At 35.6% G+C, this 26,631-nt stretch overlaps 4 protein-coding genes and 1 pseudogene across 4 annotated transcripts; 2 read left to right on the top strand and 3 right to left on the bottom strand.

Annotated features, from left to right (window-relative positions):
* Positions 1-4,607: 4,607 nt before the first annotated feature.
* On the top strand, positions 4,608-5,983 carry LOC143612391 (uncharacterized). The gene is made up of 3 exons (XM_077086384.1): positions 4,608-4,862; positions 4,931-5,191; positions 5,246-5,983. The coding sequence occupies exons 1-3, from the start codon at positions 4,608-4,610 to the stop codon at positions 5,981-5,983; spliced, it is 1,254 nt and encodes a 417-aa protein (XP_076942499.1).
* A 1,504-nt stretch (positions 5,984-7,487) lies between these two features.
* On the top strand, positions 7,488-8,126 carry LOC143612390 (uncharacterized). Its single transcript, XM_077086382.1, has one exon. It carries the CDS (start codon positions 7,488-7,490, stop codon positions 8,124-8,126), a length of 639 nt encoding a protein of 212 aa, XP_076942497.1.
* Positions 8,127-12,398: 4,272 nt separating this feature from the next.
* LOC143612382 (ADP,ATP carrier protein, mitochondrial-like) lies at positions 12,399-15,318 on the bottom strand (annotated as a pseudogene).
* A 129-nt stretch (positions 15,319-15,447) lies between these two features.
* On the bottom strand, positions 15,448-16,522 carry LOC143612389 (uncharacterized). The gene is made up of 2 exons (XM_077086381.1): positions 15,769-16,522; positions 15,448-15,491 (listed from the first exon to the last, which is right to left on the bottom strand). Exons 1-2 carry the CDS (start codon positions 16,520-16,522, stop codon positions 15,448-15,450), a joined length of 798 nt encoding a protein of 265 aa, XP_076942496.1.
* Positions 16,523-21,679: 5,157 nt separating this feature from the next.
* Positions 21,680-25,779, bottom strand: LOC143612388 (uncharacterized). The gene is made up of 7 exons (XM_077086380.1): positions 25,713-25,779; positions 25,470-25,598; positions 25,103-25,360; positions 24,049-24,487; positions 23,240-23,932; positions 23,004-23,197; positions 21,680-22,848 (listed from the first exon to the last, which is right to left on the bottom strand). The coding sequence occupies exons 1-7, from the start codon at positions 25,777-25,779 to the stop codon at positions 21,680-21,682; spliced, it is 2,949 nt and encodes a 982-aa protein (XP_076942495.1).
* Positions 25,780-26,631: the final 852 nt, after the last annotated feature.

Below are 26,631 nucleotides of genomic sequence, written 5' to 3'. Positions count from 1 at the left end.
AATAAAACTATGAAATAATTAACAAGTTCCAATATTGTTATAATAAAATGGCTTATAGTTTATTAGCTTAGACTATTTTTTGTGGAGGTGTGGAGGCTTCATTTGCCAACCTAACCCCGTCAAACCACAACACCCTTCGGCGCCATGGTAACACCCGTGTGGGCTAAAAAGTTGGGGTCCACCCTATCAACAAACAATCAAAATTAAAAAAAAATTGTTAAACCTAGTTACTCACAATGTGCTTGTTAAAGAATGTGTTGGTTAAAATTCACTATCTACGTAACAATAACATAGCGCTGATGTGGCGCTAAAATTGGTTTTTATTAGTTAAACGACTACACAGTCTAAAAAGCACTTAACGTTTCACTGTTGTGCATCATTTTATAAATGTTATTTAAATGTTGGTTACTGTTAGTGATAAATTTAAAAGTTAAATTAAGAAAATCATGAATTCAATTTAAAAAAAAACATTATTATTTAGTGAATTTGTTTTTTTTTTTCAGTGTTACCTTCTATTTAATGTTAAATTTAAGAAACAAATTTGACAGTATTCGAGATTTATATATATTTCATTTTGTGTGCTTAACATTAAAAAAACTTTACATTTGTAAAAATAGAAATAATAAAAAAATAATAATAATACTAATAATAAGGCTCACAACAATAGAATAATAATGAAACTTTGTATGATTTGAAGGATCTTAATACTTTATAGTTAGAAAAACTTATAATTGACTTTAGTAGTATACTAAAGGAACTCAATTAGTATTTGGTGAATTATTCCTATTATTATATTCAATTACTTAAAAGCATATATGTATACTTTATATGACTTGGTTCATTTGTGCGCAGTTTAATATTCTCATATATAATGTGTAGTTAGATAAACTTCATATATATATATATATATATATATATATATATTTTGTTCAAAATTAGTATACTTAATAATATATTAATTAATGGGCATATGTTAGAATGTCCCAATCCAACTCCCTTAAGACGCATTGACTTAATAAAATGAAGGGAAAGTCTTCACCGTTTTTGTATTTTATGCCCTATTTAATAATAGACCAGGTAAATTTGTAATAGTTGCTAACTACCGCATTTTTTTATATTGAGTTTTTTGACAAAGGGCCTCTACTCAATAATCAACATGGTTGTGTGCTTCATAGAAGCACCTCCACTCAACAATTATTTTTAAGTGGTGTAATATTTGTGTAATAGGAGGTTTAGATTTAATTTTAAAAAATCTGTTTTTAGTTGGCCAATAATAATTCAAAATTAAAATATTGTTTTTACCATTTTCACATTTACACTATATTTTCTCATTGAACCTCTGTTTTGTTTTTTAAAAAAACTTAACTATGTTAAGTTTTATCAAATTTCAAATTTATGCTTTATGGTTTTTTATCGGAAGAAAGATAATAATCGATTGATGTAAAATTTACCTTGAAGCGGTGCTTCAAACGATGATCAACTTGATTAATTGGAAGTTTGAACATTCGTATCCTCCTTTCGGTCGTCGTTTAGAGCACCATTTCAAGGTAAATTTTACATTATTCGACTCGTATCCTCCCTTTAATAAAAAACCCCTAAATGAAATTCGGATAAAACTTAACCGAGTTTACTTTTTTTAATGGATGTCAAATGAGAAAAGATACTGTAAAATATAGGATTGGTGGCAAGAATATTTGCATGTGAAATTATTATCAACTAATTGTTAAATAATAAGATTATTAAAATCTTATTTTTTTTACATTATTAACAAAGAGATATGTATGAATTTTAATAAATAAGTGCATGTTAGTAATGCAGCACATTACTCCTAAAATTAAAGAAACTCATCATACTACAAGATCAGAAATTGTTTTCAAAATTGAATATCTTATAATGTTTATTAATTAAATAAAACAAATCATACTATTAAAATTTGTGGGTTTTTTCTTCTAGTAGCCATCTCTTGTTAGGCCGTATTTGAATAATCATTTACTGACTCAATATATTGCTATTTTAACACTTCTTGTCGTGATATATAAATAATAATGCCAATGGATAAGTTGAATTGTCGTGATATAAATAAAAATGTGACTGGTATAGTGATATGAGGTCTTTAGCATACATGTGAAACAGCCAACGAGTCATTATAAGCTTTTAATAGTTTGGAAAGAAATTCAATAGACAAGTTGTGACCAGCGTCGTAAAAATCGTTAGTCGCTAGTCAGGCGGTGGGGTGGAGATTAGCGTTAATCGGGAATAATCGAGATTAATCGGATCGGACTTTAATGTATAATTTTCAGTTTTATATATACACGCACACATTTTTATATGTAATTTTCAGTTTTATACATACACAAACACATTTTGGCCGGAATACCGCGGGAAACCGCTGATTTTTGGTGGAATCTCGTCGGAAACTGCTGCTTTTGGCCAGAATCTCACCGGAAACCGTCAATTTTGGCCAGAACCTCATCAGATAAGCCGTTTAAGTCCGATTAATCCTGATTTTGACCGGATTTGACCATTGACCGATTAGCTCAAAATTAATCAGTAAAACTGTGCCTAACGATTATTTAAGGATTAATCGACGCCTAATCTGTTGTGAGTTATCGTCACATTAATAAGGCTAATTTTTATGGTTTTTTTTAATTAGAAAGGTGGTGTTTGATTAAAAAATAGTTGTAGCAAGACACTAGGACATAAAAATTAAAATAAAAGATTAAAAGTTACGTGTGAAGTAAAGGTTTATTTAGCCACTCGATGTTAAAACTATTGCATTTCTTATTGGCTACTATTGTACCAAGAGAGAAAAATGCAAAATATCTTTGAAAGTTACGTGTACAGTAAAGGTTTATTGTTGCGATCCTTCTCAATAGCCAAATCGCTCCTAAGTCTCCATATAATCCACCAAGTGACATAACTGACCAACCGGATCAAGTCTTATGTTTTTGAACTTTCAACATTTTCCATCACGTCATCAACTTGGTCGGTGTAGAAAGCACTTCCATCAGGGGATCAAGCCAAGATACGAGAAGACCCCATATCCGATTAGCCACCAAACAGTTGCCAAAAACATGGTTATTCATCTCCTCGAACTTATTACATAACAGACATAATAAATTTGGTATATGTCTACCCTTACTCCAAGTTTACTCTAGTTAGGAGTATATTAATAAACATGCCTAACACAAATATTTTCTAGGAAGAAAATTAAAGAATATAGTTTTTCATATCCCCGACGATATTAAATTATCATCAATAACCTCTCACTCAATCTCTTTACACCAATGACATGATCTACCATCAACCCATTGTCTAACCACTCATCTTTTATTCAACACCAACAAACAAAGCCTAAGTCGCGTCAAATGTGTGCTCGTCAATATCTCTACGCTAACTTTTATGGGACACTTTGATTGATTTTAAGGACATTCCATTAACATATCTATATACTATATATAATATATGAGACATGAGCAAATTAAGACATTAAAATTTTGAGTAATTTACAACTTGTAATACATATGGTACATATCATATAAAACATGTAAGATAAGGGCAAACTTGTCTATTATAAAATATACTTAAAAATAATTACAATATTCTCCTATTTACTTAACTCAAGCTTTGTAAATTTATAAAATAGTTTCAACTCTGGCTCATCATCTTTACTTATATATTCTTTTTAATTTCATTATAAACCAACTTTCCACCAACGATTTTTAAACGACCATAATTTTTTCGTACGTTAATATTATTTCATAAAAATTACACCATAAAAATGAGCACTCTATTGTATTTAATTTGAGTATGTTATTGTTATATATTTTTTTCAATTAAAAGAAATTAACATGTAGCCTATAGGTGTTTTCTTAATTCGGTTTTGACGGTTTTTAAGTTAAACCGTGAGCCAAACCGCCAGTAACATTTTGTTGTCGTTGAAGACCGGAACACATAGTTGAAAATTTATTCTGAATTATTACTAACGGTTTAGTTTAACGGATGGAGCTTTAATTATAAATTTACCGTCCGGTCAGGTTTTATATGGTCGGTTTTCGGTATAAACTGCAAACTAACTGTTAGCTATGGTTTAAAAAATTTAGAAACCTCATTACCAAAAGTTAAAGTAAAAAAACCAACCATGAAACCAAACCGATGATTGGTAATTTGACGGTTTCAATGTTTCAAACTAACCATGAACATCTATAATTGTTACGTGATTATTAGGACTTAGTGTTACCCGCTATATCGCGCGGGCACCCGTCTAATTTTAAATTATAAATCAAATAATAATAAACCATATAACTTCCATTTCTAGAGAACGTTTACAATAAAGTGGCAGGCAAACGAGCAACAAGCTGCGCCGCTATCCCCTTTTGAATAGCAAAGTCAATCCTACTAAAAACGAAGCTTTGAGATAGTAAATGGGTATGAACCTAGTGTGTAAACTCAAATAATTTGGGACAAATACTTTGGATTCGGTTTGGGTGAGGGTCCAGATCGAATATGACATTAGTTTTATAGAGTTTTGAGGGCTTTAAAAATTTTAACAGGTATGGGGTCTGTGAGCGGAGGGGGTAAATTTTTTAGGTCTCCAAGAAACGAGAATGACGTCTGTGGATTTATTTTATGTTCGGTCTATGTGGAGGAACTATTTTTTTGATTTTGCTACAGTGAATGCGCGGGGGAAATCAGGTGGAATTATTTCTATTTGGGATCCTTCGGTGTTCGTTAAATCAAAAATATTTTGTTTTGATAATGTGCTTATAGTGGAAGGGTTATGGGTTAAGTTAAAGGTCTCGGTTTATATGGTGAATGTCTACGCGCCTCAAGAAGAGAGTGAAAAACTTATTTTATGGGAGGTTATCTCTTCGTTCAAAAGGAATAATCCGGGTTTATATTTTATTTTTGGGGATTTTAATTCTTGTAGGTACCCGTCGGAGAGAATGGGAACCGTTTCTCTAAAGTAAATGCTTCGAATTTTAACTCGTTTATTGATCGGATTGGTTTATTCGATATGCCTCTAGGTGGTTTTAAATTTACTCGGGTTGGCTTCTCGGGTAAAAAGTTAAGTAAACTTGATAGAGTTTTAATTTCTGAAGAATTATTAGAGGTGATGCCGTCTTTGGCGGCAACGATTCTGCCTTCGGGTTGTTCGGATCATAGACCCATCATGATTCAAATGAAGGAGGTAAACTTTGGTCGTATACCGTTAAAATTTTTTAATTCCTGGTTTGAATGGGAGGGGCTGGATAAGGTGGTGGAAGATGCTTGGAAGGAGGAGGTTGTTGGTAGAGGTCTCGTTAAGGTTAAAAACAAACTGAAGTTGCTCAAGGAAAGAATAAAAGGTTGGGTGAAAGTAAACAAAGAAAAATCTTCAAAAGATAAGGTGAGATTGGAATATAAGTTGATTGATTGTGAACATAAGATTGAAACAGGCATGATAGACGAAGGGGTGTTTGAGGAGAGAAATGATTTGCTTCTCGAGTTGGAGAAGTTGAATCATCTTGAGAACAAAGAAATGGCGATTAAACTTAAATATAAATGGTCTCTGGAAGGTGATGAAAACTCAAAATTTTTTAATGCTTTGTTAAAAAAGAAGCGGAAACAAATGAACATTTCAGGAGTTAAAGATAAGGGAGAGTGGATTATAGATCCTCTTCAAGTGAAGCAGGTCTTTTTCGATTTTTACTCGAAGAGATTTAAACCTTTTGATGGGGTGGAGGTTGTTAGAAGAAGTAATAAATTAAAATTTTTATCACCGGATGATAATGATTTTTTAGTTTCTGAGGTCACTATGTTGGAAGTGAAATTGGCGGTTTGGGGTTGTGGTTCAGATAAGTCACCGGGACCGGACGGTTTCTCGTTTGCTTTTATTAAAAAATTTTGGGACATTATGAAGGCGGATTTTTTTGAGGCGGTTCAACAATTTTTTTGGAAGCTTCCTTTCCAAAAGGTTGTAACTCCGCTTTTGTTACATTGATTCCTAAGGTGCAAAGTCCAGTTCTTGTCAAAGATTTTCGTCCTATTAGCCTTATCGGAGCTGTTTATAAAGTGGTAGCTAAAATTCTGGCAAATCGAGTAAGTAAGGTCATTCCTTCAATTATTAGCCCGGAACAAACCGCTTTCATAAAAGGAAGGCAAATTTTAGATGGTTCGTTAATTATGAATGAAGTGGTTGAGTGGTTCAAAAAGCGGAATAAAAAATTGATGATATTCAAAATTGATTTCGAAAAAGCGTATGACTCTTTATCATGGAATTTTTTGTTTAAGATGATGGAACACATGGGCTTTCAAATGAAATGGATTTCTTGGATTAAAGCGTGTTTGGGATCGGCTCGTATGTCAATTCTTGTTAATGGAAGTCCGACTTTGGAATTTGAGATGCATCGAGGTTTACGACAAGGTGATCCTTTATCTCCGTTTCTTTTTTTAATAGCTATGGAAGGGTTACATGTGGCCACGGAGGATGCTATTGAAGCGGGTATTTTTAAAGGAGCTCGAATTGGTAGAAATGGAGGGCGGATATCTCATCTATTTTATGCTGACGACGCTATATGTTTGGGGGAATGGTCGGAGGCAAATATAAATGGTATTGTTCAGATCTTGAATTGTTTTTATTTGGCTTCAGGTTTAAAGTTAAATTTATTCAAATCTAATTTATATGGAGTGGGGGTCCCATATGAGGAGGTGGTTTTACGTGCTTCTTCGACAGGTTGTCTTCCGGCTAAAATTCCCTTCACCTATTTGGGTTTACCGGTTGGTTCGAGTATGAAAAGGGTTGAAGATTGGAAGGTTATCATAGATAAATTCAAAACTCGTCTTTCGGTTTGGAAGTCGAATTTATTATCTATTGGAGCTAGAGCTCTTTTAAACACTTCGGTCCTTGGAGCCTTGGGAATTTATTTCTTTTCCCTATTCGTTGTGCCTCCAAGTGTTTTGAAGGTTTTGGAAAGAATTCGGTCTCGGTTCTTTTGGGGTTTTAAAAATGACGAAAGAAAAATTCATTGGGTGTCTTGGAAACAAGTGTTGGCCTCTAAAGAGAAAGGAGGTATCGAGATTGGTTCCTTGGAGGCATTTAACAAGGCTCTTTTACAAAAGTGGCGTTGGAGGTTTGTTTCAGATAGCAATTGTGTGTGGGTTAAGTTGATCAAAGCCATATATGGAGTTGAAATGAATCCTAACTATCGTGAAAATAGTGGGTTAGGGTTGGGTGTGTGGTCGTCTATGTGTAACTCATTTAATAAACTACACGATTTAGAAGTAATTCCTCTTTCGGCTGTTCAAAAAAAGATAGGAAATGGTCAAGAAACTAGATTTTGGTTAGACTGTTGGGGGACAAGTAGTACGTTGGCGGTCAAATATCCTCGCCTTTATGCGTTGGAAATGGACAAACAATGTTTTGTTAATCAAGGGCAGACGGTGGTTCTTGGAATTGGAGAAGAGAGATTAGAGGGGGGAGAGAAAGTGAACAATTTGATAATTTGATGGTGGAGTTAGGACATGTAAGTTTAACGGATTCTCAAGATAGATGGATTTGGAGTTTTGGGGATATGACAGACTTCACGGTTAAGGGTGTAAGGAAGGTTATTGATGACTTTATTCTTCCTTCGTGGGCTCGAAAGACAATATGGTTCAAATTTCTTCCTAGAAAAGTTAATATTTGTGCTTGGAGGGTGTTACTTAAGAGACTTCCTATGAGAGTCAATATGGTGAGTAAGGGTATAGACATTCCGAGTTCTTTATGTCCTATCTGTAATGATCATGAGGAGTCTATTGACCATGTTTTCGGTATGTGCTCGGTGGCTAATCGGATTTGGGGTCTTGTTGCTTCTTGGCTTGGCCTACCGTTGTCTTCCTCTTTGGCTCCGATTGAGCTGATGTCTTGGTGGGACACTTTAAGAGTCCAAACTCATAAGAAAGATATGATCGGGATGATTATATTTGTCACTTGGTGGATTATTTGGAGATTCAGAAATGACTTGGTATTTGAGAAGAATTGGCATAACAAAGAAACGATATTTGATGAAATTTTAAATTTCTCGTTCTTATGGTATAGTAGCAGAAATCGTAAATGTAATATTTCTAGGATCGAGTGGTTTAAGAACCCTCTATTGTATTTGTAATGTTTTATGTTTTTTTGTTCTAGCTACTTGCTAGGACTGTTTTTATTTATTTATATAAAATACCGCCTTTTCAAAAAAAACAGGTATGGGGTCATGTATATGACATCCCGCTCGATTTCTAGAAGCCTACATACATATTTACTCGAACCATACTGGCAATTATTTTATAAAATATCGTAATATAAAGTTACAAGAGAAAAACATTATATATATAACTATGCTTGTGCTTCGATCAGTTGTACATTACTAGACGCAGCTATTTTATTGGTATTGAGACACCCATTTTACTAAATAGATAATTACTCACTTTGTTAATATTTACGTACTCAGTATTTATTGAAAATTTAAAATTAGAAAGAAAAGAAAGACATTTAACTAGAATAGTAGAAACTCTGAAACTGTGTCTAGAGTCAACAGTCGACACTAACATTTAAGATATATGTAATTTAGTAATTAAGTGGGGTTAACACTTTCATTGGGCTGCCTATTTTTTATGGTTAACATCATATCATTAAGATATTCACATTATAACACACTCATGCAATGATGCATATTGCATAATTATAACACACGTCACACTAATCCATTTGTTATCTTTTTGATACTCATGCCAACATCAACACAATGATGAAGACTTTGGATGTAAAACTTATGCATTGCGGTCACAAAATCCATAAATTTTAGTTAAACATCTAATTTGATAAAGTGATATCTCGTTCCTTTGATATTAAGACTTTGAATTAGCGGTGCAGCTTGTTACCCGTTTGTCATCTGTCTTGATGTAAACACTACTTTTTGATATTACTTTTTTTAGTAAAACCTAGAATAATAATACGTTGAACTATGTGAAATTGTGAATTTATAAGGTTACATTAAAAAATGTGTCCTGATTAGTAACTAGATTTTGTGTTTGAAAAATAAAACTAGTTTAAAAGATTTAATTTAATAATATAATATAGATATTCAAAGTCCAAGGATTCTCGATCGTGATATAGGATATTGTCAAAGAATGAACCATTGCCGGCTAGCATCTCTTACAAGTTGGGATAGAATAAGCACCAGAACATGCTCCGACATGTTCTCAACTATATGGCTCAATTTGATCTTCTTTAAAAAAATATTTACGTGTAGGAAAAGTAGAAATAAACTCTTAGAACGGGTTTGTATTTATAAGTTTATTATTATTAATAAACAAGATGTTTGACAAAAAAATCACGTGTTTGCATCAGCTTGTTGCTAGAAAATATAAATATAGTGCTTTGCATCACATCTTGATGACTTGGAAATAATTAATCATGGGCGAAGGAAATGGTCACGGGACACTAGTGGATGAAAAATGTAGATGATGATGATATGGAGGCTGGCTTGGTCATATGGCACCCGGTAAAAGAAAATTACGTGTTATGTTTGTATCTTATATTCGAGTAACTGGACAATGACATTACACATTCAAAATAAAAAATGATGGGGACTTTGGGTTGCTTTAAGTCTATGCGTAATGAGGTGCTTTGTAGAGATTTTTGGGCGACTTTTACCTACAACAACTCCCCCCCCAACCACGATATGTGGGGCGATTGGGGGGGGGGGGGGCATAGATTTGTTGCCGTGCTGATGTTGGAAAATAATAAAAATAAAATGGGGGCTACAAAGGGCTACAACACCAAAACACATTCAAAATAAAAATCGTCACCTTGCTGACGTGGCGTCACGTGTCGAAATTCCTCCATTTTATAGCTATTCGCTACACATAGCCTAACATTTTAGAATGAGTAGAATTAGGGCATTGTTTATGTGATTTTGGTTATATGTATTTCTTGTTATTATTGAAATTTGGTTGGTTTTCGTGACCCCATCCGATAAATCTTTTTATTTTTATATTGATAGGTAACTGAATACCGAAAATGATTTAACACTTTTCTCAAGTTAAAAAAAAATGGAGAATAGTCTCAAACTTATCCCTAGTTTAAAGTTGAAGATTTCATCTAAAAAGAATTGACTTACATTAATTCGTGTTGTTGCTATTTGCTTAACCATTTTGGAAATTAGATGTGGCTCAATGGAAGAACATTCACTTTACTAGTTACTAGTGAAAAGTAGGGAGTTCAAACTTTACTATCACCAAATTATATGGGAAATAGTAAGGATGATCATGGCTTGCTAGGGTTTGAGTCCTGATCTCATCCGGTTTTTCCGGCTCCTCGTTGTCATGCCGTTTGACGGTCGTGGGGGTCGGGTTTTATCCGGAGAATCCCTCAATAGGTGAACCGCTAGGGGTTCCGTCCGTCCGGACTCGTGGCCGGCTCAGCCTACCATTAGCCAATATGGGCCACATACAAAATAACCGACTTTACTTAGTTGGTATTTCTAAAAGCAAAAAAAAAAAAAAAAAAAAAAAAAAAAAAAAAAAAAAACTGGAAAGATGGATCAGGTCATAAAGTTCATTCTTAATATTTTCTTTGTTTCTTCGTAGTTGGAAGTCTTTCTCAAGTTATATATAATAAAAAAACACAATTAAGAACATTCCTAGCCTATTTGTTTTGCATATAATTATAATAAAATTACTATTTTAATCTTTCTTATTTTTGATTAAATAATACTTTTTATACTTTTATTCTTATATTTTCTCTCTCCAATCACAACCATTTTCAAAAAATATTAAAAAGTTATCCTTCGTGAATTAGTGTAAACTCAAATATAGCATTCTCACAAAACATTTTTTTCTCTCCTTCTACTCACATAACATTTTTCCTCTAATCTACTCATAAGTCATAACCACTCATATATGATATAATTTACAAAATCCACTCACATATTTATAGAAAACGGGCTGAGAATGCTCTAGAGAATGTTGGTTTAACCAAAGGGTGAATAGCATCCTTTCGCATCACCGTCACATAGACATGAGGCGTCATTAACTTTTATTCAAAAAACGCATAATGATTTAACTAACACACAAATTATTATTTGATTTTTTTCTATATAAAAATTATGGAAAAATGATATGATTGGTTTAGAAATGAGTTGGCCTCACATTCCATGCCCTTGGCATCATTGCCAGATTAGCAGTGCTAATTTAGCACCCAAATGGGCTACTGCCCTTGGTGTCCTATGTTGTAATGACTTGACGAATGAAGTTGCTGCAAAAATGACTGACCTAACTAGGATGACACCCCAATACATTGTCTAAAAGGTTGTGGAACTATCATAGTACCAATAGTATCAAGTACTAGGGATGAGCATGGGATGGTACCGGTACCGACCGGTACCGATCCCGATTTTCCCGATCCCGAAAATTGGAAATTCTTGGTACCATTTCCGGTACCGAAATATTCGGTTCGGTACCGGTACCGGGACGGTACCAAGATAGTACCGGTACCGAGGGTAAAAAATCGGGAAATACCGGTATCGTACCGTACCGATCCCGAAACTTAAAACTTTGGTACCGATTCGTTTCCGACGGTACCAAATCGGTACCGAGATTTTGCTCATCCCTATCAAGTACTCATGTGTTGGTCTATTTAATAGAAATTGCTACTTATGATGACGAAAAAGATAACTTATGGGAAGAAAGAAACCGAGCCACTTAGTTTGATATTTACGCCAAAAAGTAATCATATATATGTATAATAGGGTTATCTAGAGGCATGGTATGTAAAGAATACTCTTCACATTTTACATATGCTAATTATATATAACTTAGTCAATGCATTGGAGAGAAGTCTTGTGGTGCAAGGCACGTTGAAATGAGGCCCGCTAGAGGAATGACAACTTTGCACCTAACCCGAAAGATGGTTACCCCAAAGAGAATGATCTAGCTATGAGCCACAAAACATAAAACCATCGATAATGACTTCAAATAATGATCAAACCATAAAGATGGTCCCAGTGACTGAGACACGATGTCTCTTAAACAGTCAATGTTCTGGGTTCAATTCCCGAAAAGTAAAAGAAATTTGGTTTTCGAAAAAAAGAAGCCAACTAGTCTAGATGCCCTCCAATAAATATGGATGTTTCTTAGTCTTAATATCATCAGGGCACCTTTGTCCAACTACCCTGATTATTATCTCTTTCATTAGTTTTTTAGAGTTCTTTTTCTAATGCTTTTTCATGTCAAAAACATGAAACTAATTAACAAATTTTCATCAAAATTTTTATTGTCTTTTTTTTAAATCACTAGAAATTCAGAACACTTGCTAAAATATTTATACCAAAAACATAAATAAAACACAATATAATAACAAAACATCTCTCATTTCTGTTGATTATCATAATCTAGGCAAATAGGAGCAAGTATTTTTATTAACAAGCCATTTCCTGCATATGCCAATACCTCAAACTGGAACATGACCATAACAAATAAGCTGAAGCTGATCATAACCGGCAAGAACACCAGCACCTGCCACCGATCTGATAATGTTTGCAGCCCCACCCTTGAACAACGGTCTCAAACCCTCCTTTTTCACAATTTGGTTAAACGCGTCAAATGTGTCCTTGTACTTCATAGCTTCACCATATGTCATCATCATTATTCTTCTCCTAACCGTGTCAATCGGATACGAGACAAAACCAGCTGCACTTGTAGTTAACCATCCGAGAGCAAAACATGCATGGAAATTATCCTGCGGTATTATAACATTTACAACAAACCGCTCAAACATATCAGTTTATATTCTAAAAACTGTTCAATAAGTTGTTTTATTCAAATAAAAGTTATAAAACTAACCTGCATATCTCTGGTGAGGAGAATTGGCTTGAGGGAATCGTACAACCCGAAATAAAGACCGCGGTAAACAAAGATACCAGCAGCTGAAAGAGGTAACCCACGGCACAACCCAGCAATACCGTCTGATGCTAATGTTTTCTTGTAGACATCAATCAAACCATTGAACCTCGCATCAATGGCTAGACGGGTTCTGGTATAATCTAGAGAAAGTACAAAGACGAGAGATGAAACACCAGCGAAACCACCCGAGGCGATGTTTCCAGCAAACACTATCCAGTTTGGATCACGGTCTTTCTTAAAGTTTAATAAGCTTTTAAAGTAGCCCTTAAATGCAAAGTTAAGTGCCTGCAGTGTTCCACAACAACAAAACATCAGAAAACTCAAATATCCTCTCATATAGGAGGTGTAAACAAGCCGAGCTTAAACGAGCTCGAGCCTAAAATAAGCTTGTTTAACAAACGAGTCCGACGCTGAGCTTCACTTATCGAACTCGAGCTGACTCACAAGCTAAAAGAGCCTACTATTTATATAACTTTTATTTAATATGATTGAACTATGAAACAATTAATTAAAGACTACATATTATGTTATATATAAAACTTACAAATAAAATATTCTAAAAATAAACATAAATGCATATTAAGTAACTAATAAATAATGAACAAGCCGAACCCAAACTTGAAAGCTACTCACTATCAAGCTTTTAGGGGGTGTTTGGTACAGAGAATGGAAAAGGAGAGAAAATAGAAATGGAAATGGAATTGTAGAGAAAGAGAATTGGTATGGAGAATGAGAATCATTTCTCTTGTTTGGTACACGAGAAAATAAACAGAGAACTCTACCATACCCAACCCCACCTCCACCCAACCTGACACCACTCACCACCGCAGCCCCACCACCACCAGCACCACCACCACAGCACCACCACCACAGCCCCACCACCACCAGCCCCACCACCATAGCCCCACACCACCAGCACCACCACCACAGCCCTTTCTTCAACCACAGCCCACCACCACCGGCTGCCGCCACCAAATCCCCTTCTTCAACCACGGTACACAAGAAATTAAAAAGATTCAAATTTTTGGAACATAAGATATAGAAAAGGAGGCTCAGATCTGTCATCACTGCCTCTTTAGAGATTTTGTGGTGGTGGTTGTGGTGGCGATGATGATGATGATAATCAGAAGCCACCTGCGACCACCGCCGATTTCCACCACCACTGTCACCCACCTGCGACCACAATCACCCGACCATCTGAAAACCCTAACCTACCACGAACCACCACTTGAAACCCTAATCTCCGTTCACCCGTACCACCTGCAACCTACAACCGGTTACCATCTCTGTGTTCACCACTGCGAACGGCGGAGACGGGGTGGTGGTTGCAGACTTGGAGACGAGGTGGCGGCCGGAGACGGGGTGGCGGCCGGAGACGAGGTGGTGACATGTTATGAGGAGGCTGCTGAGAAATGGATTTCTCTTTGTTTTAAAGAGAAATGGAATTCTCTAGTTTTAGAGAAATAGAAAGAGAAATAGAAATGAAAAGTGGAAAACAAACAAAAGAAATATTTCTAATTCCATTTCTCCCCAATCAAATCCCTCTACCAAACACCCCCTTAAAATAGAACTTGAAACTAGGTGATCAACCTTGAGCTCATGCAAGACAAACGAGCTAAGCCCGAGCCTTAGCTACTCACGAGCAAATGTTGAGCTTAAAAAAATAGAGCTCGAAATGAGCCAAACTCAAGCTTTTGCAAGTTACACAAGCTAGCTAAGCCCGAGCCTAAGCTACTCACGAGCCAATGTTGAGCTTAGAAAAATAGAGTTTGAAACAAGCCAAACTCAAGCTCGGGGTCGGCTCGTTACACCCCTAGGCTTTTTAATACACTATGATAATTTATCTTTACCATCATCAACAACATAATAATACTTTTCAACACTAAACTTTTAGTTAAGCTTTATAAACTTTACACATTTAGGCATTTAGCTGCCAGATAGTGATCAAACTAAAAACCGAATCCGCCCATTTATAACAAAGAGGGTACGATAATGAAACATGATAAAAAAGAAGACAAAACGAACCTGAGTAGGAAAGTAACGAATAACATTAGCTACATTTCCTCTCCAAAAACACATCATTCCTTCCTCCCTGACTATTCTACGAAAACAATCTCCAGTACCCTTGTACGGTTCAGAAAGACGACCAGCCTTAATCATCACATCTTGGTTTTGCATCAAAAGATTGGCACGCTCGATGCTGCCAGCAGAAGCTTTAGAAACAGCAGTTGTAACCCCGCTCAAAATAAAATCACTAAAAAAACCATTATGCCTTGTCTCTGCTGGTGCTTGAACAAAAACAGGTGAAGCGGGCTTGTTGAGACCGCCATACGGAGCTAAGGCGTGTTGTGAAAGGTGCGGCTGGCTGGCTAATCTCCTAACAGTTTATTGATGATTCTGATCAGCCATTGAGTTTCAAATGATAATCCTGCAAAAGATTTCAAAAAGCAAATACTTAATTGTCTTCATGTCAGTTTCAAGTGATCAGTCAGCACTCTTAAGCATCATTATCGTTAAAGATACTACTCTATAATCATACTAGGTTATTGACCCGTGGGCGCCACGGGTTGAAATAATTAAATCTTGTAACATAAAACGATAATTTTAAAGTCAAAAACAAAAATCATACATACATATTGCCACGATAATAGAATATACAATTGTTAATAACTTTCCAAGAAAAATAAAACGATCTTTACAATCACTCCATGGATAAAAAATAAAAAATTCATATATTATTAAACAGTTCCTTATAAACCACATTTGAAGTTTGATTTATAACTTTACCCTCCTTGTCTAAAATAAGCATTTTAACTCCGGCTCTACTCTTCACTCTGGATAAAGCCACATATAACTGACCATGTGTAAACACCGGATGTCGAAGATATATTCCAACTCTTGCTAGGGATTGGCCTTGACTTTTGTTAATTGTCATTGCAAAACAAACCGCTATAGGAAACTGTCTTCTTTTCAACTTGATTGGCAATTTTTTATCTGTAGGAGTTAGTGTACTTCGAGTTAAGTAAGTGCGATGACCAATGTTTGTACCCGAAATGACCTTTACTTCGATAAAACGCCTACCGCATTGAATAATCTGTAATCTTGTTCCGTTGCATAAACCGTTTTTCTGATCAATATTTCTTAGCAACATTACTGGGACACCAACTTTTACAACCAATTTATGATTAGGCATACCAGAAAGCTTCAAACCATTTAGAAAATCCGGTGAGTGCAATGCTTGATCGAAACCAGGCCCGACAGTTTCAGAGTTGTCAATACTATCCGAACTTAGATATTCAACTTCTTCTCCCGGAAAGAAAGTTAAAAATCTGTCATTAATATCTTGGACAACCTCGTTTAAGGGTGCAAGTATGGCCCTTTCTTGGAAATAAGAAATATCATTAAAATTATCCAATAATGCAGGATAAACAAAATCAATAAGTTCTGAAAGTGGATCAGCAGAATCACCGATCAAAAGATCATTTGGTATTTCTATAACTGAATTACCATCATTGTCACCACCAAGTGTACCTTCACCAACTTCCAACAACAAATTTGCGAACTGGGAGGCCTCTTCAAAATCGGATGGGTTACACCCGACAGTTAACCTCATGTGTTTGGTTAACTTCAGAACTTTACAATTGGACCACAAATGGGACGAACAAAGTGACGCATTAACAATATCACTACGTGATCCATTTTGTATTACGGGTAGTATTTGACGAAAGTCACCCCCAAAAACAACAACTTTCCCCCCAAATGGCTTTCGAGTACTATCACGGTTAACACCTTTTAAAACATCTTTGAGACTCCTATCCTGTAACACCCCGACCAAAGGCGGATTATACATCGGGGCGCCACATATTGTTTCGTTACTCGTGACACTATTGGGTGTCAATATTTAATAAATACATTCATTCGCGCACGCGCAGGGTTAACAAGAGATAACATAAATCAACATATTATAAGGCAAAATATTAGAACAACAAATAACTTGTCTTGATACATTTTAATCTAGGTCCAAAATAAAGAAAACTTCCTATGTGTCCACAAGCTCCAAAACAGCTACTGCAAACCTGAACATGTGTTAAAATAAACGTCAAACACTTGCGTGTTGGTGAGAAATCAAGTTTAATACAATACATAGATAATCATAAATCTGCGCGCAACACGTGTATGTCTGGTGTTTAACAAGGGTGCAATCAGATTGTGATCAAGCCTAATTAGATCATAGCTCATAGTTCATAGTTCAATCCGTGCTCCCAATTGAGCACAAAAACGAGAAAACATCTGTGCAAGTGTAAACAAAGAAAACCGTAAACGATAGGTCTCCCGTGTTCATCTAATGGATCCATGAAAACTTCGGAATAGGCCGAACAAAGCGGTTAATGATACACACATACAAATAAACAGCCAAGTAAACGTCCTCAACACATGGGATACTGCGCGACTAAAGTTCATCAACAAGTTTAAGACTCAAGTTTGTACGAACACATGAACATCCCAAAACATTAAAAATAAAAAGGGATTAGGTACGAGATTACTCACTTGATAAACGATGCGGTGTAAGATAAAGCAAGAACCAACTTTAAACAAGCACAAGTTAACCTATAATTAAAGATTATTGTTTTAACGATTTGTTTTAAGTCTTGATTATAAGTTAGCATAATTAATAAGTAAATTATTATATATAATATATATATATTACCGGAAAAGCAGGGCAGAACAGGGAGGAAGACGGAGGCAGAGAGGAAGACGGCAGAGAGAGCAAGGGGCAAGAGAACAGGAGAGATTAAGTGTTTTGTGTGTGTAGTGTTTATGAAAATATTACTATTATTTATAGAGAAACCCTAGGAGACATGAATCCAGAAAAAGGGGAAAAGATTCCAAGACAAATACAACAAGACAAAACAAAAGATAGCAAAAGATATCAAAAGATATGGCAGCTGCAGGGGGGCAAGATAAAGCTGACAGGGAACAGTAAAAAGCATGGGCGGGTCAGATAAAGGTACTGGTCAAGCATGGCAAAAGCAGATCTCAAAAGATAATGTCAGTCACTTTTTCTGACAACCAATGGGGTTGGTGCGCATGCTGCGCCAAAAGTGGCTTTTCAGACATAAAGCAGATTAGGTCAACAGCTCAAAAGATAAGACAACACAAAAGCAACGGCTAGATTAAACAGAAGAAAACTCAAAGGGTTTCAGCGCGAGAAGGCTAAGGCGCGAAGGCAGACACAGAAGGTCAAGAGAGCGCGAGCGCGAAGGCAGACAGAAACAACCTTAACGCGTCGCGGAAAGAACTACATTTCTAAGCGCGCCGCGGGAAGAATCTCATTTCTTAGCGCGCCGCGGGAGGAACTAAAATTCCTAGCGCGCTGCGCGAAGAACTATAATTCTTCGCGCGTCGAGGGATGAACTACGATTCTTAGCGCGCTGCGAGAAGAACTACAAATCCTTAGCGCGTCGCGGGAAGAACTACCGTTCTTAGCGCGCTGCGAGAAGAATTACAATTCTTAGCGCGCTGCGAGAAGAGTTCGTCTCGCGTATCGCTGAAACAGGTGGTCTTCACGCAGGCTTCCTTGCAAGGGGTCTGGCGCGTGGAGCTGCGCAGACAACCTTAGGCGGGAAGGAACAAAGGACAAGCAAAGAGTTAGAAGAAAAAGAGGGAAACAAGGCTTAAGGGCGGGACGGCGACAAGAGGGAACAGAAGGCGGAAAGAGAGAAGGAGAGGGACGGGACGGCGGAAAGAAAGAGAGAGAGGCGGGAAGGAAAATATATATTATTAAAAGTAAAATATAAGTATAAATAAATATTAAATCATAAAAGAAAGAGATCGGGTCAGAGAAACGGGTACCTGGGTCGGGTCGGATCGGGGCAGATGTCACATATCCAAAGCTTCAAATGCATGCTTATGTATCATAGGAGCCTCGTCCCAGATAATCAGATCAGTTTGCTTAATTAAGTTGCAAACATCTGGATTTTTTGTTATTGAACAGGTAGAATCCTCAGTTAGATTTATAGGAATTAGAAATCTAGAGTGAGCGGTTCTACCTCCTTCAAGTAACAAAGATGCTATACCGCTTGAAGCCACACTTAAAACGATTTTTGATTTCGATCATTTGGAAGCAGATAAAGTCTTTCATAAAAATGTTTTTCCCGTGCCTCCATATCCATAAACAAAGAAAACACCACCATTTTTTGCATCTACTGCTTCCATTATCTCGTTAAACACACTGCATTGCTCATCTGTTAACGAACTATAAAGTCGTTCAAACTCACCCGTCATATGATGTGTATCGTACGCAAGTTCTTCGTTCATAAAACGATTTGTTGATGCGGAAATTGAATCATCATCAGGGAAAGTCATGGTGGGAAAACAACGCAAACTACAATTGTAACATCCTAAAATTTATAATGTTGAATAAAGAAAGTTATGTTAGTGATTTCGCGTTTTTAATTATTAATATCGGGTAGGAGCGGATCAGGGACTTGGATTAATTGAGATGGGTTAAATGAGAATGGGATTCAAGGGATATAAATATCCCCTAAACCCAAAATATCTTCATTTACATCTATTTCTTCACACTTCCAAAACACACACACACACCCCATACACAAGCCGACCGGCGGCCGAGATCCGAGGAGAGAGAGAGAGGCCGAGAGCCGTAGAGAGAGAGACCAAGATCCGAGAGAGAAGAGAGAGCGGTTGGTTGTGATTAAGCAAGGTAACAAGATCCAACAAGCTCAAAAAGGTAAGATTCTTGAACTTTGAAGTTTAAAGATCCAAGCTTTTTAGTGTTAAGTGACCGGAAATGGTCGGGAAGCGTAGTGGGTGATACTGAACCATAGCGGGGGTGTTAAAATCGCTCGAAATGTTGGACAGAAACCAAACAGCAGGCTGTCTGGGCAACTTCGCCTTCATCTGGGCAACTTCGCCTTCGTCTGGGCAACTTTGCCTTCAAGCGATGAACTTCGCCTGCAAGCTAAGTTCGCCTGATGAACTTCGCCTGCAAGCTAAGTTCGCCCGATGACAAGTTCGCCTGAGGTTTAAGTTCGCCTGATGATAAGTTCGCCTAAGGTTTAACTTCGCCTAAAGCTAAGTTCACCTGAGGTTTAACTTCGCCTAAAGCTAAGTTCGCCTGAGGTTTAACTTCGCCTAAAGCTAAGTTCGCCTGAGGTTTAACTTCGCCTAAAGCTAAGTTCGCCTGAGGTTTAACTTCGCCTAAAGCCAAGTTCGTTTAGAAAATAAATTAAAAATCTAATGAAAAATGTGTTAAGACAGTTAATGGAAATAAAATTTTTCCAAGCTGACCTGGCAGCTCGACCCCAGCCAGGGGCTCTGCCCCTTGGACCCTGCTAGGGGCTGCCGCCCCTAGACCCCGCTGCCAGGGGCGCTGCCCCCGGACCCCCGTTCGTTGTGGGTCATATAAAGATAGAGATACATTATGAGAAGTGATAGTTAATTGATACGTATACTTGTTATACAGTCAGCCGTGCACAACTGAAGAAAGACATTACGATTAACGGTGAACGTAACCGTGTTCAGGTGAGTTTCTAGCCCCATTTATGTGTTACGTTTTCGGGACTGTGTGCATACTCAATATGTTTGTTAATACACTTATCCTAAGAGATAAGTGTATGCCTTATGTGGATAATGTGAAATGTATGAATGATTGCTTGATGGTACGTGAACGATCTTCGGATATTGCACGTACTGTCAGGTTGTAACGCTAAGTTAAGGTAAGTATGATATGTATGCTTATGTGTATGAATGTGATAAAGTTAATAAAAGAAGGAAAGGATGGTTGTATGGTTACGAAAAGGGTACCGAGCCCTAATAATACTCGAGGTACGATGTATGGTTGTATGGTAACGAAGAGGGAATCGAACCCTACTAATATTCGAGAACTAGGGAACCGAACCCTACTAATATTCGAGGAAAGAGGGAAACCGAGCCCTAATAATACTCGTGGAAAGAGGGAAACCGAGCCCTAATAATACTCGTGGAAAGAGGGTACCGAGCCCTAATAATACTCGAGGAAGGAGGGTACCGAGCCCTAATAATACTCAAGGAAGGAGGGTACCGAGCCCTAATAATACTCGAGGAATGTAGGGCGTAATGCTCTTTATAACGTAAGATATGAAAGTAAGTTAATACAAAAGAAAGTATGAAAGTAAGAAAGTAAGGAAGTATGAAAGTATGAAAGTATGAATGAAAGAATATAATGTTATGTGAATGGTATGATTATGTGATTATCTAGAACTCACTCAGCGTAGCTGACTTTTAGTATGCACGCAGGTGAGTAGGATGAGGCAGCTCGCTTGAGGAGACACGTGGCACTGAACAAGAGTCTGGCATCTGAAGACTTATGATGTTTTAATTTTAATGTTTTAATGTGAAAAACAAAGGATGTTTTGAGACAAGTTATGAAATATTGTAATGTTTTATGAAAGTTTTATATTCCGCGTAAATGTTTTAATTAACTCTGATATTTAGAACTGTGTTTATGAGTAAATCCAACACGAAAGTAGGGTTACCGGTAACGGGGCCTTACAACAATTGTTTCGCAACAGGAAGTTTTGAATTTCAAGTAGAGCGAGGTTCTTTAGTTGGGCTTCTGAAAGTACCAAATCTGTAGGCAATAAAAAAATTGTTAAACAATTAGGTTTTTTATAAACATATTTGTGATAAATCTATAAAAAATAAAAGAAAAACATTTGATACCTTTATTTTTCTGCTCTATTTGTTGTTTATATAGAATGCCATCAATTTAAAACTTCCAACTCTTTTCCCAAACATCGTCCGGCCGAGATAAACTATATGTGATTAACATTGTTGCAAATAAACTACGTAAGTAGTAACCACTTGCAGTATGACTTGCTTCTTCAATAGCTTCTATATACTCGTTGTCATCATCTAGAAGCCCTCTTTTATAACATGCATCTCTATACGTAGCACACACTTCACCGTCAACCTTACGAATATCTTCAAAGCATTTAGGACCTTTAACCTTATTTAACAAAATTCTTAAAAAGTATGCTTCATTAAAGGCGGGTGAAACATGATGAATTCGACCGATGGAAAAACCACGTTTACGAAGCTCCCAAACCCTTGCGTCTTGTTTCCAAACAAATTTTGTTGGAAACTCTGCGTAAGTTAGGGTTTGTGCAAGATCATATTTCTGGTTACACTCCATCCAACCAGTGAATCTTGACGAACCAACAGTGGGTTTGTTTAAAACGTCTTCAACATCATCATCATCTGCAAACACAACTGTCTGTTGACCGGGTAAATGAAACGGAAGTCGAGTAACTGAAGGAAATCTATAATGCACATCAAAAGCAAATATTCTCCATGCCGCCTCACATGCAGACAGAAATCTGCAATCATAAAATGCCTTAACTTCGTCTACATTTTCATCTTGATTAGCAGCATTGTTTTGTACAAGGGATATAGTTGCACGATCGGGAATTTTATTAATGTAATTAAATAAATACTTTATCGAAGCCTCTTGATTACACCATTCAATGTTGATATGGGCTTGATATTTTTTTAACAGTTTCTTGTTATAAGGAACAACATGTCTGTTGTCTAAATTTACCCCAGACTTAACAACAACATTACCCAAGTCTCTTCTTCGATAAACAGGAAAGCCATTAGAATCAATGGACGTTTCGTTTTGAAGTTTCTTTGGGAAATTTTTTGAGCATTCGTTATCCATCATGCAAGTGCATTGAGGGTGAGTAACACCACATGGACCATGCATCATGTGGTCGCTTACAAGCGAATACAACTCCGGATCTTCATTCTTATCTGGAATTTCTGTAGAGATAAAGTTGTCTATACACTCCGGATTATGAATTTTGTGCTCAGAATGCAAAAAAAGGCAAATGTGTGCATGGGGTAATCCACGTTTCTGAAATTCAATTGTGTACACACCTGCATGATATAAGTAGTTGTGAATTAGATAACTTATTTAAAAAAAAAGATAACATATGTTAAAATTAATTGTTTTGATAGCTTAATTTTGATAATTATAATCAACAATATCTTAAAAAACCAATGTTATTATGAACTACAAAAATAAAACATACCAGCTTGAAGCTTCCCAAACAAAGCTTTATCCTTCAGATCTTTCATCAATGAATCAAGCTTCATTTTAAATACCCGACATAATATATCGGGCCTGTCTTCGGACTTTCGATTTTTATTTCGTAAAAATCGTTTGATTTCCGGCCAATTCGGGTTGCATGTTATGGTTATAAAGAAATCGGGATAACCAAACCATCTACATATAGTCATTGCATCAAGGTAATTTTGCATCATATACCGAGCACCTTCGGTAAATGAAGAAGGTAAAATAATACGTTGGCCAGCAGAGGAAACGTCAGATGTTCCAGCCGAATGTAGATTTCTTAGGTTTTCATAAGTTTCAGACCTAAGATTTTTTTGTTGTGTGCGTACATAATGCAACCTTTGAGTCTCTATCATCGTGTACGAATCTACAAACAGCTGCTGAGTTAGTCTTCCGCCATTTAAAGTTAGCGGGTAGCTGTCTGGCCTATCTTGAAATCTGTACGCCCAAAATTCACGCATAGTGCACTTCTTGCGTTTGTTTTTTGTCGAACCTCGAACATCACGATGCAGTATGTCAATACTATAACCATCGTCACCATATAGGAAAAAAATAGGATACTGAAGAGGAACATATGACGGATGCAATTCACTAATACGTTTCAAAGATCCATTTTGAGTTGTGACAATAATATCTCTTTTATCAAATGCATCACCAATATCACCAACGATCAATGCTGCAACTTCAGAAGTTGTTGGGAGGTTGTACGTCCTTGCGTCTCCTTTGCGTGTTCCAATTATTCTCAACTTTAAATCCAAATTTGGGTTTTGTTGAAAACAATCCCTTGCAATCCGATAACTTTTAACCAACGGATTATGAGAATCCAACATGTCCTTGAGGAAGCAAATAATTTGGTTGTCCAACAATTTATCAGTTGAATCTGTTTCCCTACATAAAAACATGGACTGGGCAAAAAATCAAATTACGTCTAATTAAAAAAATATCATTTTTTATACAAATATGAATGTAATAATTAAAACAATTAAAAGAGTTAAGTGACGTACCGAAATATGTCTCGTCTATTTGATATTTCATTTTCAGTATCGTAAATGTATAGTTGAGAGAACCGTGGTTTGGCGTCAGGCATTGGAAGAAGACTTCCCAACGAATGATAATTCTCTCCACCAAGTCTAAAAGTATATGGAGCGTTTCCTCGATTAATAGAATTATCAATCTTCCCACCAAGAGACGTAAAAGAAAACATGGAATTATATCGTCTAATGTTTTGAAGAAAATACTTGCTGGTACTATCATGACCAAGGAACAAATTCATATAACTCATTGGTGGAGGCTTGATGTTCGGAAGTTGCACATCACCGGTACTACAACAGAGTGAGTAACTTGTGACACCGTTGTTTGTTTTTCCTTTGTTGGTCTCTAAATCCCATAATAATGCTTTGCAAACTCCACACATGACATTTTGATCTCTATGATCTAAATAATCTGTTGAAAATAGAATATGACGTGAATAAAAAACAACTTTGATGAATTATATATATATATATATTAACTATGAATAACGTAGTTGGAGATATTTTGTTAGTTAAACCATCACTTATAAAAAAATACCTTCCTAAGAAATCAATAGTTACGCATACATGGTTGAAATTATTTAATATATAAATGAAAAAGTTAATAATGGCTGAAATTATTTATTAATAATGTATAAAAGTCTAAAGCAAAGTATATATAAATTACATTAATAAAAAAATTATACAGCAACCAATAAACTATTCATATCATATGTTTTCTTTACTTCACATATGTATATATATTAATAGTTTACCACAAAATTGAAAACGTTATTTTGATTGGTTCTTGTTAAATAACACTATGTCTTATTTAACATATGTATATATATATATATGAATAGTTTCCAAAAACATTAACTTTAAACAGTAGGGAATAACAGAATGAATCCAAAAAAGTACAACACGAATACATATAATTCAATGAAATATGATCTCCAGTTAAATTATAAATTCAATGAAATATGTTACAAAAGTTAAATTATAAATATAGTAGCTAACAAAACCAAATGTAATTGAATTCACGTACCTGAAGATATCGATTTGCAAGGATTGATAGACTCGTTTTCACCGTTAAGCGTATCAAATTGATCTAAGTTTGGCATGGGTATGGGATGATCAACATTAAAGCTTCTGCGAGACGCACGATGCGTTGATGAGGATTGACCAAACAACATTGTAGATGAGGAAGAACATCCAGGCCTTAATATATTAGATGAAGGAGTAAAATGGTGGTTGGTAATATTAGACAGTGGTGTCAAACGATAAGTAGATGTCACATTCACACCTAAAATATAAAATTGGTTGTTAATATACAAAGAAACTACAACATCATATATAAATATTTAAATTCATAAATAACATGTGTTAAAAAACATAATTTGTACTTGGTTTACCTGGTGATAACAACTGTTGTTGTGGATTTGTAGTTTGAGGACTAATAATGTTGAGTCTTCGGTTTAAAAACAATCTCTGATTTATTTGGTTTTCCATTAAGCAATCTTTTAATGTGTTTGTTGGTGAAACTACATAATTATTAATAATTACAATGTCAGTTAATAAAAACAATAAAGAAAAAATTAATATAGATAAAAGAAATAACAAAAACATAATAATAAAAAAAATACATATTAACTAACCTATGGAAGTTTCACCGGTACCGTTAATTGATAATAAAGGACGTGATGTCTGATGTTGTTGGCCCATTGTTGAAGTACTGGAATTAGTTGATTGAATGATTGTATTCAGTCTATTACCACAATTAACTACAAATACAAGTAATCATCATGATCAATTTAATTTAGTGGTTTATAACAAAATTATTAGAAACCAAAGTTTACCGGTTGATGTGTTGTTTATATTGTTGTTTAATATTTTACTTCTCCTTCCGTCAAGAACCATCTTTCTATGTCTTCGCTTATCCTTAGCAATAGATTCTTTGGTATTCATTGTGACAACTATTATATTTTAAAATTAAAATTTGGTTAATTAAAAGCACGGATATAAGAAATATATGTAGTGAATACATATATTTTGAATATATCGAAAAAGAAAATAAAAGTAAATAATGTACCTGTGTTACTGGAGCTTGTGGAGATATAACCTTCGTTAGTTGTTGGAGGGTGATTTTCTTGTCCATTGTAGAATCGCGTAACACTAGATGATGTCAATGGATGAGACGCTAAATTGGTTTTGTCGTTAGAATAACATAATAAATAGAATATAATAAACCATAAGTACTAAGAAAGACAAATTAGTCTGTACACAAAAGTTTTGTTATATTTGCTGAAATACGTTAAAGCTCGGTTAAGTAATACGCTATTGTAATTAGTTTTGATTTTCTTTGTAATTTATATAAAAAAACAGAATATTAAACATAAATATTAAAAACACAAATGAATATTGATTCCTTTTTTATTTTTAAATTGTAGAACGTAAAAAATGATTTTGGAGATCTATATTAGTTTGACATAAAGAAGGTATCAATTAATACTCCTGTGTTATGTAAAAAATGGCGGTAGATATATGTAAAAATATAATTTATATTTCGTTTTTATA

This window comes from Bidens hawaiensis, unplaced genomic scaffold (genome assembly GCF_021521415.1).
Source record: "Bidens hawaiensis isolate Kalapana, Puna unplaced genomic scaffold, B.hawaiensis_p1.1 tig00034576_1, whole genome shotgun sequence".
Lineage (NCBI taxonomy): Eukaryota > Viridiplantae > Streptophyta > Magnoliopsida > Asterales > Asteraceae > Bidens > Bidens hawaiensis.
The sequence above is the reverse complement of the archived record's forward strand: the minus strand, read 5'-3'. Positions and strand labels throughout refer to the sequence as shown.

Excerpts from the sequence above, each read along its gene's own strand:
- LOC143612391 (XM_077086384.1), top strand. The coding sequence starts at position 4,608 with ATGACGTCTGTGGATTTATTTTATGTTCGGTCTATGTGGAGGAACTAT. Across the intron at positions 4,863-4,930 it reads AAAAACTTATTTTATGGGAG|GTACCCGTCGGAGAGAATGG; the intron begins GTTATCTCTTCG and ends TAATTCTTGTAG. Across the intron at positions 5,192-5,245 it reads TCATGATTCAAATGAAGGAG|GGGCTGGATAAGGTGGTGGA; the intron begins GTAAACTTTGGT and ends TTTGAATGGGAG.
- LOC143612388 (XM_077086380.1), bottom strand. The coding sequence starts at position 25,779 with ATGGGCCAACAACATCAGACATCACGTCCTTTATTATCAATTAACGGT. Across the intron at positions 24,488-25,102 it reads TTGCAAATCGATATCTTCAG|ATTATTTAGATCATAGAGAT; the intron begins GTACGTGAATTC and ends TATTTTCAACAG. Across the intron at positions 22,849-23,003 it reads GTTTGGGAAGCTTCAAGCTG|GTGTGTACACAATTGAATTT; the intron begins GTATGTTTTATT and ends TATATCATGCAG.
- LOC143612389 (XM_077086381.1), bottom strand. The coding sequence starts at position 16,522 with ATGAGGTTAACTGTCGGGTGTAACCCATCCGATTTTGAAGAGGCCTCC. Across the intron at positions 15,492-15,768 it reads ACATCCGGTGTTTACACATG|ATTTAATTATTTCAACCCGT; the intron begins GTCAGTTATATG and ends TTATGTTACAAG.
- LOC143612390 (XM_077086382.1), top strand. The coding sequence starts at position 7,488 with ATGGTGGAGTTAGGACATGTAAGTTTAACGGATTCTCAAGATAGATGG.